The sequence below is a fragment of the Dipodomys merriami genome, unplaced genomic scaffold, assembly GCF_024711535.1.
Source record: "Dipodomys merriami isolate MVZ:Mamm:240054 unplaced genomic scaffold, mDipMer1.0.p SCAF_2, whole genome shotgun sequence".
NCBI lineage: Eukaryota > Metazoa > Chordata > Mammalia > Rodentia > Heteromyidae > Dipodomys > Dipodomys merriami.
In genome coordinates, this window is record NW_027203381.1 from 39485351 (window position 1) to 39503466 (window position 18116).

Here is an 18116-nt window from a genome sequence, read left to right on the forward strand (position 1 = left end):
TGTCCCTCTAGGACCGGAAGGCTCAGAGCCCCTAAGAGGAATTGCCTACTTCTCTAAAGGCCCTTTTTACTTGTCCCTCACTGATACATCCTCCAAAGGATTCATTTTGTGTCACTGGACTGTGAGAGTGGGCTCAATGGAGGGAAAGAAATGCAGGGTGCAACTTCCACAAAGAAAAAGCCGCCTATTTCCCAAATTGCTGACGTGCCCTAATGACACACATGTGGAATGCAGCCCTGTCCTTTGTGATTACCTTCTTCGAGTGACATGAAAGACACTGCATCCAGTGGGCAGGCTGGCTGCTGGAGGTCTCCCTGGAGCTGGGACAAACTTCAGGTTCGAGACCCTCTCTCCCCACCAGCTCTGGAGGGCAGGCCGCTCTTCTTTACCACACAGATGGGTAGGAGGAGGAGGGGGAGAGTCACCACTAAGGGTTAGCTGCTCTGTGAGCACTCCCCTCACAGCCTACATTTTCACAGGCTGGGGGGGATGGTATTCAAAGTCCACTCATATTTGCTCATCTGATTAGCGCTGTCCGCTCATCAAAAATGATAAGTCTGCTGACAGTCAAACTGATAATAAAGCTCCAATACAGATTTCCTGGCTCAGATGATGTAGCCCAAGTGGGTCATAAAGACTAGAAAATTACCAAAATCCCTCCTTGGCTCTAGGCTGTGCAATCACAGCCCATACTACATCATTCCCCCTGTTTACTCGGCCATCACTGCTGGACAGGGTAGAGGCATCAGTCTAAACATTCTCATCTAAAGTGCTTAGAGGATGGATCTCCAGCATGCCAAGCACAGAAGTCACATTAGCCCTGCAGTTAATTACCATCTTCATTTTACAAATAAGGAAGCAAAATCAGAAAGGTTTTTACCTGATTTCTAAATTGCCCCAAGTCCCACAGGAATGGAGCAACAAACCGGAAGGTTCAAGCCTAGGAAGTTTGGCTCTAAATGTATACTCTTCATCACAATGCCACACTCCTTTCTCATCTAATTAAGTCAAATATAAATCATTAGGGAGACAGATCATGTCTACATTAAGATATGATGCCAGTGCCATGCATGGTTCCAGCACTTGGGATGCTGAAGCAGAAGGGTGGAGAGTTACAGGCTACCTTGGGCTACGTAACAAGATTGTGTCTTCAAAAGATAAGAACATTTAAATTGTATCACTGAAGGCACTTGTTCTTGGACAGACCTTGGTCCAGCATCAAGGTAAGGGGGATGGAGGAAGCATCTAGAGCCAAGAGATCGGATTCTTTTTGCCGTGAGCCTTAGCCATGTGACTTCCGATTCCTGGTGCCAAGTCCTGGCAACTTCATACACGGAAAGGAAAGCATGCCTGCCTCCCACTTCAAGTAGATGGCAAGGAAGCATGTGCTAGAGAAGAGAGGCCTTTGTAAAGGAAAGGCCTCCTTCTAGAATACCCCCCCACCCCCAGGAGGGAAGGCACAAGTATGGGACCCAACCACTTTGGACCTTCATTACTCACAGATTCAGAATTTCTAAGTGTGTCTACCTGTTAAAATCTGTCACCCTGAGTCACCTTGGTCACTCACAGCACGCACACGTGCAGTGGCAAGATGCTGTCACCCTTCACGCTGAGCTCAGGGAACACGGTGACTCTGCCTTCGTATTTCATTCCACAACATGTCTTGCTTCATCCCACTTTGTGCTGCCAGTTGTTGTTGTTTTTTTTCCATTTTTGAGTGTCGGTTGTAATTTCACTGTTTAAAATGATCAAAGCATGGTGCAGAAGTGCTGTCTGATATTCCTAAGCAGAGGCGGCTCTTCCAGGGCTGAGGGACAAAATACCCCTCAAGAAGCTTCGTTCAGGCATGAGTTAGGATGCTGCTGTCTGTACCACAAATAAACAGCGAATCTCAACAGGGAGGGAGAGAGGAAGGCAACACACAGGGTTACATACAGATGGGACAATTGTGAGCAGAGGCTCATGAGATCCAGCCTTCTATTTTCCTAGGAGCTATGGTTCAGTCCTCTTAGTTCAGTGTCTTCCATAACTTTAAATAAACCACTATGAACAATGGGAACTCATTATAGTAGCTAAAATGTTTAAGGCCAAGTATGGTAACTGATGCCTGTAATCCCAGGTACTCAGGAGGCAGAGACATAAGGGAGGGTTGCAGTTTGAGGCCTGTCGGAGAAAACCACAAGATCTTATCTCAATCAACAAACCAAGCTTTTGGTAATGCGCCTGCTCTTCTTAGCTAGGAGGAAGCACAGGTAGGAGGAACAGGGTCCAAGGATAGCCCAGGCAAGAACAAGACTCTACTGAACAATAACTGAAAAAGTAAAATGGGCTCAACAAGCCTTGAGTTCAAATCCCGATAACACACACACACACACACACACACACACACACACACACACACACACACACACGCACACGCACACGCACATGCACACACACACAAAATTTGCCCCCCCCCCCCCGGAGCAGAAGTGGGTACTTAGGAAGATGAGGTACAAACAGGCAGTGTCAAACAGAGGTTCTGGCTTAAGAGAGGAAATGTAAAAACACGAGAACACACTGTGATCTCCTGTCCACAGCCAGAAGCTTTTGGCCAGCAGCAGCCAGGGGGCAGAGACGAGAGCTCCATCCTTTCATTTCAGCGCACACAGCCATTGCCGCTGACCACAGCCCACCCAGGCCCAAGAGGACACTCCGTGGAGCCCTTCTCCATCCTAGATGGCTTGTTCCACTGATGCCACCCTCCAGCTGCAGACATTCCTCTTTTCTAGACTGGGCTTCAGATGACCCAGTGATAGTACTGTCCTATGCCCAACACTTCTCATCACTGAGCAAATGAGCACCTAGTAGTTCAAGCCTCCCACCAGGAGGGAGGGGCGGCCAGAACCAAGGCAAACTGATTTGATGAAGCCTTCAAAGGTCAGCAAGAAAAATGGCCTACAAGGTAAGGAGGCAAAAGGAAAAGCACAGGTGAAAAGTACTCCTTATCACCCTGACGCGGCTCCTGGGCCATGACTGCCCCAGGAGTTCTGGTTCTCCTCTGGCCCAGTGTGAAGGGAAGCGTGGAGGGATGGACGCATGTACTGAGGCATGGCTGCACCAACTCCCAGAGCACAGGGAGATGGAAATGTTAATCAAGTATCACCTCTGTGACTTCTGCCAGCGTTACAAAAAGAAACTGGAGACTTCCTTCCTGCGGGCATCTTCTGCTGCTTGCAAGTCATAAAAGTGCTAGATTTCCAGATTTATAATTTGCATCCTTCGCCCCTTTGAAGCCAGAAAGAAACTTCTAAACTGTCCAGGGGCATTCCACACGGCAATGTGATTTGTTGCTCAACTCCCAATCTCAGATCCTTTCAGGAGTCTGTCTGAAATTCAGGCTCTGATACTCATTTATGACTATGTAAAAGTCAATTCTGAATGACCAATGAGATGTACAAGACACTATGTTGAAAACTTCACAACTTCGGTGGGGGGAAGGAGGAGGTGGGGAGGGCAGGGATGGTAGGGGAAAAACAAAGGAGGCGGTAACAATGCTCCATAGGCAATGTACTCATTACCTTACTCATGTAACTGTAACCCCTCTTTACAATAAAACTATATTAAAAATATTTCTGTAGATGCCAGATTTCATCAGCCACTACATTATCTTATTCATTTCCTTACAGTCAGTTCGATCTTGACTTCTATTTTCCTGGCTTCAAAACAGCTTAAGTTATACTGAATGAACATCACACCTCTTTAAGCAAGCTCTCCAGGCTCAACTCTTTCCAGTTTGGTGAAATACTGTTTGTAAGATGACTACTTGTAGGAGTGAAATACACCATGTGCAGCGATTCCCCTCTCTCGCCTTTGTTTCCTACTTGGGCTGGTGGTAAACAGGATCAAATCTTTTTTTTTTTTTTTTTTTGTCAGTCATGGGGCCTGAACTCAGGGCCTGGGCACTGTCCCTCAGCTCTTCAGCTCAAGGCTAGCACTCTATCATTTGAGTCACAGCGCCACTTCTGGCTTTTTCTGCTTATGCAGTGCTGGGGAATCAAACCCAGGGCCTCATGCATGCAAGGCAAGCACTCTACCACTGAGCCACATTCCCAACCCCAACAGGAGCAAATCTTAAAATCAGACTGTCCTTTTGGACAAGACACAATCTTCCTCTAACTCATGCTAGGTTGGTCAATGAATGACAAGAACAACAGCATGCATTTCTAGACAGTAAAGTGGGCCAGCTAGTAGTAAAGAAGTCAAGAAACACCACCGGGATCCTCAAGTGCCTGTTTTTCTCAGGAAGGTCACTGGCTGAACTAGTGTAGCTGTGTTGCCCAGATAGATGGGTAAGAGAACAGAGGGGGAAAAGCACAGATTTTCAGAGTGGGATGGCATCCCAACTCAGCTGGCTCTTGGTAAGAAAACTTAACTCTCTCAAGTGGCTAGCTGCTGGTAGTTCATGCCTGTAATCTAAGCTATTCAGGAGTCTTAAGATCTGAGGACTGTGGTTCAAAGCTAATCCAGGTGGCAAAGTCTGTGAGACTCTTATTGCCAATTTAACTACCAAAAAGCCAAAAATGGAGCTGTGGTTTAGGGGTAGAGCAACAGCCTTGAGGGAAAAACTGAAGGGACAGTGCCCAGGTTCTGAGTTTAAGCCTCAGTAGTGGCATTTGTGCATACGCATGTGTGTGTGTGCACACATACATACACGCACACGCACACACACAGAAAAAAGGCCTCTAAAGTTCAATTCCCCTACAAAATCTGCAAAAACTTGTTAAGAGAATCTGCTATGTGATTATCACATTAGATACTGTGCGAGCTACATCCTAGGATCTGGAGATAAGTACTTCAGAGATGATCAGAGGTGCGGTCTGCAGTCACACAATGAGACACCCGCTTATTCAATGTGATCTTTGCCTTTCAGGAGACTCAGAGGCTTGGAGAGAGGAAGGAAAGTACCTAAGCCACAAGCCAGGGAAAGGGCATGTGTGGGATGTAAAGCAACTTCCATTTGGTTCCACAAGCTCACAAAGGGAGTATCAATAAAGCAAGCCATTTCTACAGAAAAAAAAAAAAAAAACACCAATAAAAAGACAAAGACACACTGTTGTCTTGTGGTATTGTGACCACAACAAAGTTGCTTTGAATCCCAGAGTAAGAGCAGACCTCCCCCCATCCCTTACACACACACACACACACACACACACACACACACACACACACACACACACACACACACACACACACACACACACACACACACACACACACACACACACACACACACACACACACGGTACTGGTTTAATTTCCACAGTCCACCATTATGCCTTTGTCCAAAGACATCTCTCCTTTTCCTGGAGACCAGATCATTCCTCACAGTTGAGATGCACCTGAATTGGGAATTGTTTGGAAAAAAAATAATCATCTTGTATGATTTAAAAAAAAACAAACAGAAGAATGTCTTTAAAACAAAATGAATGAATCTGATTTTGTTGTTGTTGGTCCTAGGGTTTGAACTCATAGAGTCTCCTGCCTTCTAGGCAGCTGTTCTACCACTTGAGCTGATAAAAAAGCTTAAGGATATGCCCACACCCTGAGTTCAAGCCTTAGTATTGGAGTATGCACAGGCATGTACATATACACACATGTATACGTGTGTGAGCACATGTATGCGTGCACACACACACACACACACAGAGTCTTTCCACTTGGACATAGCTCTGTGAAGGCAGATACCATCCAATTCCCCTACATAATTTATCAATGGCATCTGTAACGTGTACCTCTATCCACCGAGCCCTTTCCAGCTCTATCCAACCCAGGTCTCTGTCTCTCAGGATCTGAGAGGCTCCCAAAGGTCCCCCACATTTCTAGAGCCTGCCCAGTTCTCAGGCCCCAGCTCCCTCCTCCACCCCCACAAGCTCATATAAGGACCCCAGGATGCATGGTCTCCAGGACCCAAAATCTGTGTGCCACCTTGAATTGCTTATCTTCCTCAGCAGGCCTGGCCTAGCACTGTACCCACCACACCCAACCAGACCCCCGCCATCTCCTCCACGCCGCCATCTCCTCCACGCCGCCCTCTGAGTATCTTTTCTCAGCCCGTCTCCCACACCAGAGCCAAGATCCACCATGACAGGGGCCCCTTCTCTTGGGAACAATGCTGTACCCCCAGAGCTTGGCACAAAGCAGAAAACTTTCAACAAATCTGTTTAAATACTTGAAACAACTGCTAAGATCTCAAAATAGAAGTAAACACAACACAAAGGAAGGAACAGGTATGCCAGACAAGAGGCAGGGAAAGCTAAGGTGACAGCAACATAGCAGAGAGACAGGACTAGAAGAAATTCAGCAGCTACACAGCGTGGCCTAGGAGACCGAAAAGCAGAGATGAACCTGTTCGGAGGCGCAAAGCCTTCCTGCCTGACTCACCTGCGCTCACGTCTCCCAGCCTGTGCCAGAATGCTTTGAAGTAAAATAAAAATATCCTAAAAGCACCCAGCACTGTTCCTGTCTTTCAGACGCAGAGTAAAGTTCCAGGCCATGAGGCCTTAAGTAACTACTCCCAGACCTTAAATGGTCAGTGGGGATTTTTGAGGACTGGGTAAAACAGGCTCCTGAGCCCTATCCCAGTGTTTCTAAGGAGGAAGGGAAAAGATTAGGGTCTCACTATGAGTCCCAGGTTGGCCTCAAACATGTAATTCTCACATCTCAGGCTCCGGAGTGCTTATTACTAGGGTGAACCATTCCTAACAAGTTCCTTTGTCTACAGAACACATTCTCAGCTACTGGATTTACAACCGTGCCTAAAGATTGAGAGGAGGAAAACAACATTAAGATACCACCTCACTCCAGTTAGAATGGCAAAAATCAAGAACTCTAACAACAACAGATGCTGGAGGGGATGTGGACAGAAAGGAACCTTACTTCATTGTTGGTGGGAATGTAAACTTGTTCAACCACTTTGGAAAGCAGTATGGAGGTTCCTCAAAAGACTTCACATAGAGCTCCCCTATGACCCAGCAATCCCACTTTTGGGCATTTACCCAAATGTTTACAAACAAGACCACACTAAAGCTACCAGCACAACTATGTTTATTGCAACCTTATTTACCATAGCTAAGATATGGAACCAACCCAGATGCCCCTCAGTAGATGAATGGATCAAGAAAATGTGGTATATATATACACAATGGAATTCTATGCCTCCATCAGAAAGAATGACATTGCCCCATTTGTTAGGAAATGGAAAAACTTGGAAAAAATTATATTAAGTTAAGTAAGCCAGGCCCAAAGAAACATAGGTCCCATGGTTTCCCTTATTTGCAATATCTAGTATATGTGTGAGTCAAGCGGAAAAGGTCAGATAATGTGATGTTAAGAGAATGAACCCTTAGATATGTATTTTAATGTTTTTTTTTCTTTCATGCATGTGTTTCTAACGCATTTATAAGATTATTTCTTTGTTGCTTTGTATGTCCCTCCTTTGTATGTCCCTCCCCCACAGTATAATCCCTGCTTTCACTATATTTGATGTCAGTATAACTTGTGGAGGAGATGGGGAAAAACAAGTCATTTAAGGATACAGGTGGACCTGTTGCAACAATGAGAAGTACAAGTTGTCATGTCCAAAACGAGCTTTACAACATCGGTGTGGGGGGGGGGGGAGGGGAAGGATTGGAATTGGGATTGGGATTGGGAGGGGGGAGGCTGGGAAGGGATGTGAAGGGTAAACAAAGGAGGAGGCTGCAATGCTTGGTAAGAAATGTATGCGTTATCCTGCCCATGTAATTGTAACCCCTCTGTACAGTATGTTCACAAATAAAATTAAATTAAGTTAAAAAAAAAAAAAAGATTGAGAAGAGGCAGTAGAAGGATCCAGTAGAGAATTTAGATTTTTTTCCCTGCAAATTCCACAGTGACCCAGCGACCTACAGGTCTAGCTCCCCGCCATTCAGGTTTGGCCTTAAGACAGGTCAGAATTCACATCTGGAATAGCTCCTGAAAATGCCCATATTCAAGGCTTACTGCCCCCTGCTTGGCATCTGGGTACGTGACAAAGCCTTTTGAGACACTGATAGTTCTGTGGATCAGTAGATAGTTCTGTGGGCTCTGGAAGGGCACTGTGGGACCAAAGTGTTCTCTTCTCCTTTCCTCTGCTTCCTGGCCATGAAGTGAGTGGCTCTGGTCTAATGTGTGTTACCTTCACACTGGCCCAAAAGCAATAGGGACAACTATTGGCTGACAAGGACAGAATAAACTCTTACTGTACTTCAGTAAGAACCTTCATAAGTAACACAGCTATGGAAAAACAGATCTCAAAACTCCAATTCTGCTATATAGGTCCACTTTCTAATCTGTGCTGCCCTCGCTGCCTTTTTGAATCTTGAGTTTTAAAAATCCACAAAAGTACTTTGTAAACTATAAAGTACCAAATGAGTAAAACCTTCAGTTATTACTTTTAGATTAGAAAGTAACAGGTCAATAGGTGAAATCCCACAATTTCCTAGCTGTTGGCAATCTCATCTTCTATTTACCTTCCAAACACACACTTAAATTTTTTTAAATTACTTACTTTTTGTATGCTGGTACTAGGGCTTGAACTTAGGGCCTTGAGCAAGCTTTTTCCACTCAAGGCTGGTGTTTTACCACTTGAGCCACAGCTGGTTGTTTGTAGATAAGAGTCTGCCCCCAGACTTTCCTGCCCTGGCTGGCTTCAAATCTTGATCCTCAGATCTCAGCCTCCTGAGTAGCTAGGATTAGAGGCATGAGACACCATCGCCTGGCCCAAAAGCACACTTTCATTCAACTCAATAAAATATAGTAACTCGTGGCAAACTAACAATCTACATTACGTCAGCCATCTGTGCCCTCCAAATGCTCCAAGCAAAAATGCTTCTTAAGCTTTGCCTGTTTTCCGTTCCTCATACGAACTTGCCTTTCTAACACTACAAAGCAAACATTTTGCTCTATAAGAAAGTGCTTTAAAATAAAAAAAAAAATCAATGTACTGAGCACATGGAAATCTTTGGCATTCTCAAAACTTTTATTAGTCTCTTGGTGAATTTTTTAAAAATCTGTTTATTATGAACCTTATGAACACAGTGTCCCTTATATCAGGGCAAGATTGGCTCCTTCCACATTCCCACCCTACATTATTGTAATATCCCAGGTCCTAAACCACTAGCATGTGCACATTCTATAAGCTTTTGTCTTTGTGACTAAATGTACAGCAATAAACCCCAAGCCACATTAATGATAATCTTGTTAAATACAAACTAGTGTGCAATTATCCAAACTAACACAGAAACAGAGTATATGTTCTTAGAGGCGTCTAAAAAGCAAATGTTATAAAAGCAGGTTATAAAAACAATAGCTAAGGATTTTATGACTTTCTGCAATACTGAGCAGTCTGCCTCAGCTTTAAGCATCTGAAAAGTTTTGCTTTTAAATTGTATGCAGGCTGAAACCCAAGGGGAATGGATTTGTTTGGGGTTTGACTTAGGAAAATGGGTGGCTGAGAGCCTGGAGGAATAGCATATCATTTTGTTAATCAAAAGAGATCTTAAAAGACACGTTTTTCAATATGTTTTCTCTGACAGGGACATTTACACAGCCTAAGAATGGAAAATAGACAAAAATGTGGGGACAGCCCTTCGTGTATACCCCAATAAGCCAACCTTCAGGAAGGGGAAGAAGTATCGGAACTGGTATCCTGGCCAATTCCTGGGGTATAAAGACTCCAACGTTCCTAGCCAGCTCAGATGTCTCCGTAGTCTCAAGTCCATAGACACCTATTATGTCTAGCAAAATCCCAACCTACAGGCCAGAAAAAAAAAAACACACCAAAACCTAGGGTTCAGCTCTAGCTCATGGTTATAGATAAGAACGTTAGGCAAGTTTCCATGCAGACTCAGTCAGCTCTAGAATGTATACAGTCTGCTTCATGGGATTGCCAAGCAGATGCTAAACAAACAAACAAACCTCTAGGGGAACCTGTGCACCTGAGAGGTAGAGCAAGCACCCATTGGTGTTACCTGAGTGGGTGAGGTATACACACGTACAGGTACAGATTACACAAGCAGCCTTGCTTTGCCCTGGGACAGGGACTGTCAAAACAGGAAGGAGATAGCCTGTTTCCCCAAATAAAGGGACAAGAAGGGCTGCTAGAAAAAGTTAAAAGCCTAAAAGTTGAGGGTGAGGGAACAGCACTGAGTGACAGGCAAGAGGAAAAATTTTTTTAAAAGATGGCCTTCAGCGTTCTAAGAGGTGTGGGTGGGGCCTTGGGGATCACTGTCCCTCCTGGGCGGGGAACATAGCTCAGTAGTAGATTGGTGCCTAAGACATGTGCTAGTCCCTTCCTGCCCTCAGCTCCTGCCCAGGATGAAGTAGTGGCCTCCTGAGGGGCCCCTGGCTTTCTTTACAAGCTTCGTCCACTCCTGTCAAGAGGATCACACCTGATCTGGTCAGTCTGCTGTGATTTCTGTTTCTCACACGGCAGCCTTTGGCTGGTTCCTGATCCCCACCTGTTATCCGCCCGGCTGTGCCATTCTGTCAGCATTCCATTTTTACTTTTTTGTGCCAACACTTCAACTCTGAGATCTCATTTGGCTTTTTTCATCACAGTTGGTGCTCTAACGCTTGATTCATGCCTCCAGTCCGGCTTTGTTTTGTGGTTGATTAACTGGAGATCAAGAGTCTTGCGGCCTTTTCTGACTTTGAACCTAGATCCTCCGGGTCTCAGTCTTTTTGGTTAGGATCACAAATGTGAGCTACCAACTCATGTCAGCTTTCCTGAAAAGACCATCAGTGTAGGGCTCAAAGTATCTCCCATATGGTGCTTCTTTCAGATGCTTTGCCAAACACATACGTACCCCTCCCCCCATACTCTCATCCCACCAACCTGCCATGAATGGCACCAGTTCCTCCTCCTCTACCTCTTCAATCCGGTGTCTATGAATGGGCAGGCCCAGGGCTGGTTCTCACACAGCATTTCCTCCATAGAAGGACACAGAGCCTTTACAGAGTTAGTAGGGAGGTTTGGTTTTTGTAGCGTGAGGGGAATCTCACACCGGTGAAGCTGGGTGAGGCTGAAGAGGGGGTGCACAGGCAGGCTCAGGATGGAATTTCACTACTGTGGTCACAGGAAGCTGATGACCCTAGCTGGCCTTGGAGAATCCTCATCCACACAGGTGGGACTTGCAATCAGGAAAGCCCAGAGTGGACAGCGACCTCTAAGGTCATGAACTCTGCCAAGTTCAGCTGAAGCCAATCTAGCAAGCACTTATAACCCCAACCATAAACCACAGACAGCGCAGAGGGAGAGCTGTGCCAGTGTAGATTCTACGGGCCTGGCTGTCTGGCTCCAAACACAGTCCCTTGAGGGACCCCAGGCAAGTTGATTTTTCCTGGCTGAAAAATGGGGTTAATAGAGGTTTTATCCCCATAAATTATGTCTGGCATGTTTTTCAAATAGAAATACTATGCCCAGGACCCTGAGACAAGTCCCATGGGGGCTCAAACACAGAGCTCACCTCTACGTAAACCCCCATTCCTTATTGTCTCTCAGTGTAGTTAGAGCCCAGGGTTTATGTCTGTATGTGTCTGGATTTGTACAGTGGTGTCTCATCATTATTACATTCGGGTTTGTTGAATGAATATGTGGTAAAGGCATTCAATCTAATTTACAAGAATTCCCTTTCCTGCTACTCGACAGAACCAAGCACCTAAGGTCACTCTGTGTGACCTTGGAATCGGCCTCAAGGTTGGTTGGGTCTGAAATGTCCATCTATAAAACTGTTTCATAAACCTGAGGCCTCTCAGCAACCAAGGTTACACAGATCATGTCCTTGACAAGGAAGAGGGGTCCATGGGGGGACTGACCAACTTGGCAGGCAGCGGCTTGCAGCCTGGACATTCTCCTAAAGTTCTCTGCTGAGCTGTGCTTCTCTGGGGCATAGCAGAGTGGCTTTTACAGTTCCATCCTACACTGGGGAAAGCCATTGGGCAGCTTTGGGGAGGAAGAGGGGGTGTCTGCCCACCAGGCCCACAAACAAACTTGCCACTGTGGTTCAATTTTCCTCATGTCTCCAAGCTAAACACACTCCAGGCCCCACAGTGGGCCATGGGGCTCAGACCCTTACTTAGGATGCTAGTCCTGGAGAGGCTCATCTATTCCCATCCTTTAATTCCATGAGAAAACTGAGGCCCAGAACCCAGGGTTCTCAAGTCCTTGGCATGCAAGGTCTCCCGGCTCACCTATGATTGATTCATTTCTCTTATTCTGCTAGCAGAGCCACCAGACTTGGCTCCTTTCACCACCGGAAAACTCTCCAGTAAGTGGTGGGGGGCAGATGGGGGGAGTCCAGCCACTAGGAGTTTGGGGACCAGTCTGCTCTAGTCCACCTAGGGAGCAAAAGCCACCCCTGAATCCACACCTTCCAAGGGCCTTTGTCAGCAAGGCACTGCTTTCCTATTCACCCTGTCTCTAGAGATCACCCACACGCCAGAGCGGCCTCAGCCATCAGCCAGGACCACTAAGTCAGGGCTCTCAGGCTCGCCGCAGGGCACAGCCAGTGCCAAGTCACAGGGTAAGTTGCCCACCAGAGCCTGGCCCAGCCTGGGACTCAGCCTTGGCTCCTGTACCATATTGCTGGAAAAATGGCTCAAAGTTAAGTCACCTTTGTGGACTGCAAGCTAGCAACTGGTTAGGGAAGGCTGGCCTCTCCAAGCCTGGTCATTTCACACTTTGCGATTACAACACACATTAGGAGCTCAGTTCCTAGCTGGGCAGCGCAGAAGGCAGTAGCCCTTTGGGGCAAGCAGTTCAGGTGTACTTGAACTCTGCCAATAACGGCTGAGCAAACTACTTCATGCCTCTCAGTCCTAGTTCCTTTGGTCTTCTCCCTTCCAAGTTTGAGTTTGAACTCAGCGCTTCACAGTTACTTGGCTTGCTTGCTCAGCTGGTGCTCTATCTACCACTTGAGCTACACCTTCAAGCCCAGCTTTTTGCTGGTTGTTCTGGAGATGAAGTCTCACTAGCATTTCCACCTGGGCTGGCTTCACACGGACAGCCTTTAGATCTCAGCCTCCGAAGAGGCTAGGACAGGTGGGAGCCATCAGCATCCAGCTGCCTTGGCCCATTTTTATCCCAAGATGCTGGTTAGAAATGATCTGTTTCTTAAGAAATCTATAAGTGACTCTATAAACATACTCAGGCACATTTAGCACACATAGGCTTCAAAAAAGAGACCCAGAAAGGTTGATTCACCTGCTGAGGATCACACAGCACCCAAAGGCAAAATGTGGGACCCTTTCCCACCACATGCCCTCCCTTCCAGTAAGACTTGTCTACCAGATCTGACTGTCATACAAGTGTCCTTTTGTTGTTGTTGTTCTTTAGAGTATTATATCGCAGCCCTGCCACCAGATTCATACTCAGCGGGCTCTGCTCAGTGCTTCAGGGTGGCTGTCTGCGGGTCAGCAGCTCCAGAGGTAGAGTAACCCAGGGCTGCTGCCTGAGATGCAGCAAACACACCTTCTAGCCAGCACTGGTGGCTCACACCTGTAATTCTAACTACTCAGGAGGCTGAGATCTTAGAATCTCTGTTCAAAGCTGGCCTGGGCAGAAAAGTCAGTGAGACTATTGTCTCCAATTAATTACCAAAGCCAAAACAAACAACAGCAGCAAAATTCAGAAGTGGAGCTTGACTCAAGTGGGAGAGTGCTAGTCTAGAGCACAAAAGCTCAGGGACAGTGCCTAGGCCTGGCAACACACACACACACGCACACGCGCGCGCGCGCACACACACACACACACACACACACACACACACACACACACACACACACACACACACACACACACACACACACACACACACACACACACACACACACACACACACACACACACACACACCTTCTAGATTTGCACTCCCTTTCACCTATTAACACCTTCCTGATGTGAGGCTTACTCCTAAGCAGACAGGAAACTGTAAAGCTAAAGGCAGGTGCCCTGCTGGCTGACACCTCCACAAACCCCAGGACTGGGTGAAGCTCCACTTGTAAGGCTGGAAGGATCCTCAAGATCCTAAGAGCCCTGAAGTACTATCATAACAGAGCCCAAGAAGCAGCAGCATAGTTGGGGTCTCTAAAGAGGCCAAATTGGGGTGGCATGTAGAATCCTCTCAATATAACTGGCCTGTTGTATCCTGGATCTTTATTACAGTCAGCAGCTCAAGAATTATCTGCGGTCCTACTGTACGCAGGGCACAGTGATACAGTGCAGGGGCAGAGGGAAAGATGCCAGGCTTGGTTGTTAAAGACCCAAGTTCCTCTCCTGGCCCAACCTGGGTCTATTATCATATTGTTTCTCAGTAGCTGAGCCAGTCTGAGGAAGTAATGCAACATATCTGAGCCCCATGGACTCCTTGCCTATGAGGGTCAAAGGTGACAGAAGTGAAGAATGAGTCCGGTATAGAGATGGAGTCACTGTGACATCAACACTGGTCCAGCTGTGGCATAGAAGTGTTCCTGCGTGTTCCATTTCAAAGTCAAGCAAGTCATTTAAATTGGTCTGATATTTTCAAAGTAACCAATTTTCACATACCCCTAACAAAGTCAAACACAGGAATTCATTAAAATACAAAAACAGAAACCACTGGGGGAGGAGCAGCTTTTGATTCACTAAGGCAGGGCTTCTGATCAGGTTCCAGGCATATGAAACACTTGAGGATCTCAAAGCCAGATTTGGACTCAAGCACGAGAGAGCAGGGCCATTCCTGAGCTCCAAGGGAAGCCAACGGTCCAGAACCTACAACTGGGAGCCAAGCAAAATCGTATGGGATTAAAAAGGAGTCAAAGAAAAGTCTAATTTGATTAACAAACGACATCCGGGAAGCATGTTTGTGAATTAGCAAATAGAACCCTCTGGGCTTCCTAATGGAAAGGAAAGGGAAGGAAAACCAGGAGCGCTGGAGCCATCTGGGCTTAGCCAGAGGAGTTAGTGCACACTCTAACTTGCACTTGGTCTAGACAGGTTAAAGTTCTCTTTGGGCATCACAAAACCAGCTCACCTCACATAAAGGTCTAAATGCAGCAGTGCTAAGAATCAGGCATCCTGGAATACACAAGTTTGACCCTATGCCATGGCCAAGCTGGACTTTAGGAGCCTTTTTCAAAGCAGTTTTACCTATCCTCCTCACCCCGCGCCCACCCTGTACATCGGATTTTATGCTGATTCTATTGACAGCTGCAGATAAAAACAATGTTTATCAAGTTTCCAAATGTGGATTTCTCAAATAGTAAAATGAGCTGGATTAGTGGTGCTATTCCCAGCATTCAGGAGAGTAAGCAGGATGATAGAAAATTCAAGGCCAGCCTGAACCACATAGCAAGACCCTGTCTCAAAAACAAAAAAGCCCAGTGCCAGTGGCTCATACCTGTAAGCCTAGCTACTCAGGAGGCTGATAACTGAGAACTGTAGTTTGAAGCGAGTCAGGGCAGGAAAGTCCATGAGACTCTTTTCTCCAAGTAATCACCAAAAACACTAGAAGTGGAGCTGTGGCTCAAATGGTGGAGCAGAAAAGCTGGAGAACAGCACCCAGGCCCTGAGTTCAAGCACCAGGATTGGCACAAAACAAAACCCATCAGAAACAGTAAGGTATCTATGATTGCTGTGTAAGGATGTACCTGAATAACTTAATAAAGTGTCCCCAAAATTCACAGTGCTAGGATTAAAGTGTAGTCAGGGTGTTCTGTGACTCCAATACTAACGCACAGGATCCACCACATGCCCCAAAATGAGTTTCTTGGAGAAAGAGTATAAGGTAATCTCACCCCCAGCTGCTGTCAGTTAGTTGTGTTTTGCAGGTGACACAGGCCAGGCCTTCCATACTAGCTTAGTATAACTCTTAATGCTTCCGAGATACCTGTAGTTGACCCACTGACTGCTGGACTCCGGCTCCAAGTCCACAGCCACTCCCCTCAGAGTGTGATGTCAAGAGCTGCTCAGAAACTGCTGAGTGTGCAACCCCCATGGGGGGGGGGAGGGGGGCATGCATGCTCTGACAAGATACTCCAGTGCCAGGCTGTCACCAGTGCCCAAGGTGGCTGATGCACCCAGGCAATCTCGAGGCTGCTTCTACCCTTGCCTGTGGCCAAGAAACAGTGGAAATGCAACACCTCACACCTGCTAGGAAGAACCAACAGCTGGATTTATACGGGAGAGAAGCTGGAACATACTGTTTTTTCTGCCCATCCTGATGGCACAGAATGCTGGCAAGGGAGTATACCTGACTGACCGACCCACTAAGTTAACTGGCTCCAGGTGGTCATCGCTAATTCCAGGAGACCTTATTAGTTATTAACTAATAAGGGTAAACACTCCCCACCTGTGTGACCCCACCCTCTTGTCCTACTGGCTCCTAACAAATTTTGACAAGCTTCAGCTGTTTCTGAAGAAAGTCCAACATTTCATGTTTGTGCAAAATGCCAAATACCTGCAGACAACTTAAGCTAGCAAGCACAATAAGCTTTTAACTGACTCAAGCAAATTCCTCTTGGAATGGAAAAAAAAATCCTCAAGCCCAATTTCCTCCCAGACCCCCACCCCCACCCCAACGCGCTCGCTCTCTCTCTCTCTGGGCCGGGTTCAAGGGAATTAAGGGGAAGGCTTTGCATTATCTTAGAAAAGGCCAAGTTTCCCTGGGCCGCCGGAACTTGGGCGAAGGGGTTCACGCGTGTCTGCTCCTATCTGGGGCTCCCGTGAGCCGCCTAGCCGCGCGTCCCACCACGGTTCCAGGCTCCGCTCACTCTGCGTGGGGATCCCCCCGGCCCCTCCTCCCAGTATCTGGACCGGGTTGCAGGAAGTTCATGGCCATGTGCGGGCCGTTTGGGGGGAAGCCACTTGTTTTTTGGGGGGGAGGGAGCCCCTACATTACCCCCCACCGGCCCAGCCAAGGCTCAAGTGTGGCGCGCCTGCTGTGCCAGTGCCCGGCTCGTGTGCACACACGTGTAACCACACGCTCCCCAGGACTCTTCCTCTTTTCGGGTGCGGGCGGGGAGCCCAGGATCTAGCCGGACGCGGGAAGGCGACGGGGCGGCCCGGGTCCTGCAGCCCAGGGCGCGCGGGGCGGCTGGCCGCGCGGGGCGGGCGGGGCACCGCCGAGCGGGGCGCGCGTGGAGTCCGGGCACTTACCGGGACCTCTGCAGTTGCTCGAAGGCGCTGGCGCTGCCGCCCTGTCCCGGCTGCTCCAGCGAGCAGTAGTTCTGCGAGGCCGGCCTGGAGAAGGCGATGGGCAGGATCCCCTGAGTGAACGAGTTGAGGCGACCTCGGCTGCCGCCCCCACTCCCGGGGGTCCCGGAGCCCAAAAAGGCGGCCGCCGGCACCTGCGCGCTGATGAACGCATCGTCCTCCTCCAAGTCCTCCGGCCCGGCGCCCCCGGGCCCGTCGGGCACATAGAACTGCTCCCCCGCCGCCCGGCCCGCTCCTAGGGGGCTGACGAGTCCCCGAGCGGCCCCGGGGCCCGGCAGGGTGGCGTGGCTGCCGGGGATCAGGGCTGGCGGGAGCGAGGGCTGCGGGAGGTGGGGGCCGGCCGCGGCCGCCGACGCCGCGGTGCCCGGCGTGGGGAGCGCGCTGCCGCCGGCGGCCGCCAGGCTGAGCCGAGTCCGCGCGCCGCAGGCGCTGCCGGGGCCGCTGCCGGGCTTCGCCGCGCCGCCCTCCTCCCCGCCGCCCCAGTCCCCGTCGTGCACCGGCGGCCGTCCGTCCAGCGAGATGTTGGTGAGGAAGGAGAGGGCAGCCTGGCGGCGCCGCGGGTCCACGCGCGGCTTCCGGGGGGGCTCGGGCGGCGGCTGGGCCGGCGTGGTGGCGGCCGCGGGCTGGGGCTGCGGCGGCGGCGGCACCCCGCTGGTGCCCGCGGCGTCGGTGCCGGGGCCGCCGCCTCTGCTGCAAGCGGCTGTGCGGGCGGTGGCGGTGGCCGCCGCCATTGTGTCCGTCTGCGGCGTTCGTTCCCCGATGCCCGGAGAAGCGATCGGCGGCGGCGGCGGCGGGCGCGAGCCGCGGCGACCCGGGCTAGGCAGGGCGCGGGGCGCAGGCGGCGTGCACGGCGGCCCGGCCCCCCGGC

The 18116-nt window shown here is 48.8% G+C and overlaps 1 protein-coding gene across 2 annotated transcripts in view; it reads right to left on the reverse strand.

Moving 5' to 3' along the window:
* Positions 1-18065, reverse strand: part of Cables1 (Cdk5 and Abl enzyme substrate 1) — a 102684-nt gene extending 84619 nt beyond the window's left edge. Inside the window, exon 1 of one of the 2 annotated variants that reach the window (XM_070029446.1) lies at positions 17192-18065. In XM_070029446.1, the coding sequence (XP_069885547.1) occupies positions 17192-17979 (788 nt within the window). In that variant the 5' untranslated portion in view covers positions 17980-18065. The remainder of the gene's footprint in view (positions 1-17191) is intronic. The other variant, XM_070029445.1, reaches the window with a different exon arrangement.
* Between the last annotated feature and the right edge of the window lie 51 nt (positions 18066-18116).